The sequence below is a fragment of the Dendroctonus ponderosae genome, unplaced genomic scaffold (assembly GCF_020466585.1).
Source record: "Dendroctonus ponderosae isolate FM_Combo_2020 unplaced genomic scaffold, Dpon_F_20191213v2 Dpon_F_20191213_6, whole genome shotgun sequence".
NCBI classification, from domain to species: domain Eukaryota; kingdom Metazoa; phylum Arthropoda; class Insecta; order Coleoptera; family Curculionidae; genus Dendroctonus; species Dendroctonus ponderosae.
In genome coordinates, this window is record NW_026018814.1 from 4,642,773 (window position 1) to 4,646,424 (window position 3,652).

The 3,652-nt window shown below is 35.5% G+C and overlaps 2 protein-coding genes across 2 annotated transcripts in view; both read left to right on the plus strand.

The window, feature by feature from the left end:
- The window catches only part of LOC109540640 (brachyurin), a 6,892-nt gene extending 5,074 nt beyond the window's left edge, over nucleotides 1–1,818 (plus strand). Inside the window, exons 4-6 of the mRNA XM_019909076.2 lie at nucleotides 627–790; nucleotides 848–1,128; nucleotides 1,644–1,818. Coding sequence (XP_019764635.1) covers nucleotides 627–790; nucleotides 848–1,128; nucleotides 1,644–1,748 — 550 coding nt within the window. The 3' untranslated portion in view covers nucleotides 1,749–1,818. The remainder of the gene's footprint in view (nucleotides 1–626; nucleotides 791–847; nucleotides 1,129–1,643) is intronic.
- An 816-nt stretch (nucleotides 1,819–2,634) lies between these two features.
- LOC109540676 overlaps nucleotides 2,635–3,652 on the plus strand; it is a 5,016-nt gene continuing 3,998 nt past the window's right edge. Inside the window, exon 1 of the mRNA XM_019909121.2 lies at nucleotides 2,635–2,718. The gene's annotated coding sequence lies outside the window, so the exon portion shown is untranslated. The remainder of the gene's footprint in view (nucleotides 2,719–3,652) is intronic.

Consider the following 3,652-nt stretch of genomic DNA (forward strand, 5'->3'; position numbering starts at 1 on the left):
ATCAAAATATGGTTTATTGCCACAGAAAAATTCACAAATTATATGGGCAAAGCGAGCAAAAAAAATAAAATACTACAACATATAATACATACAGTACAGTTGGTTGTTCTTTTATATTCTATGTGATATGTTTTGCATTAGTCATTCGCTTTATCCACAAAATACATTTCACATTTTCTGTGTCAATAGCGCATATTTGGATTTGATTTGACAAATTTCTACTGGGAGATTCAATATTGGCGTCTTGCCTTTTCAAAAATTAATAGCGTTCACTTGGGTAGTATGCAAAAGTTTTTTGGATAATGTTTGCCTATTTTTCGAGAGATTAAAGATGCACGTTCAATCGTCATGGAAAATAATGGCAATTATGGAATATTTGGAAAACGCTTTTAAAATCATTTATTTTTTTAAGTTGTGCTTTTGACACTTTGATACTAAAATTTGAAAATTGGTTTCAAATTAAGTCGTTAATTCCACTTTGTATAACTTCCTTGGAAGAGGAAGTTATAATAATTTTATTATTATAATTATTTGTCTGGTAGCTAAATTATGGAGATATTCGATAAAAGTGATGGAAATGGGACATACTTTACTATGCCTACATTAGGTACCATTGGAATTTTTAGAGCATCCAGTGTAACAATAAAACTCGGTGCTCATAATTTAGAAGAAGACGGCGCCCAAGTGAAACTGAATTCCTCAGTTTTTACGATTCATCAAGACTTTGATCCCGATTTACATTTGCACGATATAGCGATTGTTCATTTAGAGCAAAACGTTACACTTAACGGTAATCATTCTTTGTGGATTTCAGTTGATATATTTTTTATAATAATTTTATTCGCAGATTCGATTTCGACAATTTCCACTCCACCATTAGGCGATATTCTATTGACATTTGCCGACGATTTGGGAATGGTAGCTGGATGGGGAAAAATCAACGATACAGACCCAAATTACTCTAATGTTCTCAGGAAAATTGAGATGACAATTATTCCCTTTCTAGCTTGCACTATTCCGTACTTGGGCAAAGTTCAGACGTCTCAAATTTGTACTACAGGAATGCAGAACGGAAAAAATATTTGCTTGGGAGATAGTGGAAGTCCATTAGTGGTTAATGGAACTCAGGTAAGTTAAGTTACCACGTAACGCGATGGATTTGGATCTGTGATTAATAAGAAAACTAAGTTATGATGGTTTAGACACAGAGTTTTTCATTAATCTTGAATAGCGGAACGGTTGCTGAAAAATATTATTCCTTATTGGTCAGAGTATGATTGTTTGCTTTAAATGCAAGCTCAGTTCAAACGGGCGTCTTTCCTTCAAAGAGTTTTATTGTATTTACATGAAAGTTAATTTTTTAAAATTATACGCTGATTTACTGAGGTTATTAGTGGTGCAAGACAGCTTAAAGCTAATCACAAGTACGAACTTAGCCTTGACTTGCTTTCAATTTCCAATTTATACTGATAAATTGAGAAACATTCAGAAACTGAATATTTGTTTTTCAACCACTGGTTGGAATATTCTAAATATAAAACGCTGGAATGGCCCAAAAAAATAACACGTATTATTCGGATTTTCCTGGGCACTGTTTCTGAACACTATAAAATGAGCACCCTTGAATAATATTTGATTTTCAGGTCGGAATTGCGTCTTATGGGAGCGATTTAGGCTGTTCTGTTGGTGCTCCAGGCGTGTTCACTAGATTGACCAGTTACTACTTCTGGTTGTTGGGCGAGGAATAAGTTCAGCATCTGACCGTTTAATAATGTAATTGCGATTGGAGTCAAATACATAATAAATTACTTTCATTAACGCCGAGTTTTTTTAAACACTCAATAAGAACAGAGGAGTTGAAGTTTTATTTCCATAAAATTTAGCCTCCATCTCTTTGGTGCTACTACTCGATGTTAAAAACGGAAATTTGAATCAAGCAGAATGTCAACATCAAAAAATATCTAAATTTGATTGCATTGCTGAAACGAAAATCGGAGGGGTATAAACCTAAGGAGTCCACGGCATTAACAAGGCAGGAAATAACAAATTTTTTGATCCTGAACACTTTTATATCCTGAAGTGCGTGGCGCCGAAGGTCATAATGTGTGAGATATTTATAATTATGCAACTTTTGATGTAAATAATGAACAATGGAATAACAAATCTGCAATTCCTTTCCTGCGACCTTTCTAGGAAGTTTGGCATATATGTACATAGAACGTATAATACCTGAGGTATCAAAGCGCAGATTAGATTTGTTCACATCAAGCAATTGCGCTTGACGCAACGCTTAAAATATACCTGCTATGTGTACAAATTGGTATCTTTTTTATTTCCTCGGAATAATGATCATTTTAGTGCATATCCTATTTTCACATTACATCTAGCGACGGACCTAGGAGTTTCTTGAGGGGGGCGCATTGATGAATTGACTTTTGGTCTACCACAACCTTTATACTGCAGGTTTTTTATTGCACTAACAAACAAAACAAAAACAAAACAAAAACTACATACAACAATAAATAGTATTTAAAAAAACAACAAAGGAAACCATATGAAAAGTATATGCTTAGGAAGAGATGCGCAGCCTCTGCGCTCCCCCTCCTTCATCCGCCATAGATCAGATCAGTAGATAATGCCCCACCATTATCAGACACATTAAAACATAATCATTCCTTCTTTGGGCATATCAGTTGTCAGTTTTTCTGCACTTGAGAGGTAAGTACCAACAAACCTTTTTTTTAATTTTTATGCATACTGAGCAGATTTTGTGATATGATGGAGGTCTATCCTTTACAAGGTTGATTAGTGCATGAAGGCGACACACCCTAAAAAAATTCAAGCGCTGTTGACGAAAAATGCAGTTGAACTTAATATATCTCATCAATCATGCAAAAAGACATACACAATTTAACAATCTAAAACGTTTTCATTCTCTATTTTTTTTGACCCATCGACTGCTTGATGTCGTATATCCATCTTTTTTAGGGTCTTCCAATGCATCTGTTTGTGGATCGTGGCCGCCATTTTAATAGGCGTTTTATCCACTTATTGGTGTCCTTGGTGTCCATCGTCAGCTACCCGCTCAATTATGTCTTTTACTTTCGTCCTCCTCCTTATTTCTGTATTGCGTATTTTGTTTCGTAGGCTGATTCGAAAAAGGCGTTCGGCCATTTTATCAGTGATGGTTACAGTTTCCAGTCCATATGTAGATATGTGTAAGATGCATGCGTCGTAGACCTTTATTTTTAGACTTATGGGGATATTTTGGTTTTTGAGAATATATCCCAATTTTCCGTGTGCCGAATACGCTCAGTCGTATTCTCCTGTTGTCTCAGCCGTTTGATGTTCCTTGCCCAATGTAATTAAATGTCTATTTAGGTTCAGTTTTAGTCCCACCCGCACAGACTTTTCATGGAGTTCTTTCATCATGATCTCTATTTTATTGGGGTTGCTGCTTATTAACACAATTAATCCTAATCCCAGTTAAGGGGGGCCATGATGGATTTTTGGCCCTGGTTAGTTTGAGGTGGGGTGATTTTAAATGTGTCTTGGAGTAGTGGGTTTGAATGATTGAGGACTTTGGATTTGAATTTGGAGTGCTTTTTGGTGAGGAATTCCTGTATGGTGTCCATTTTCAAGTCTTTGTGTA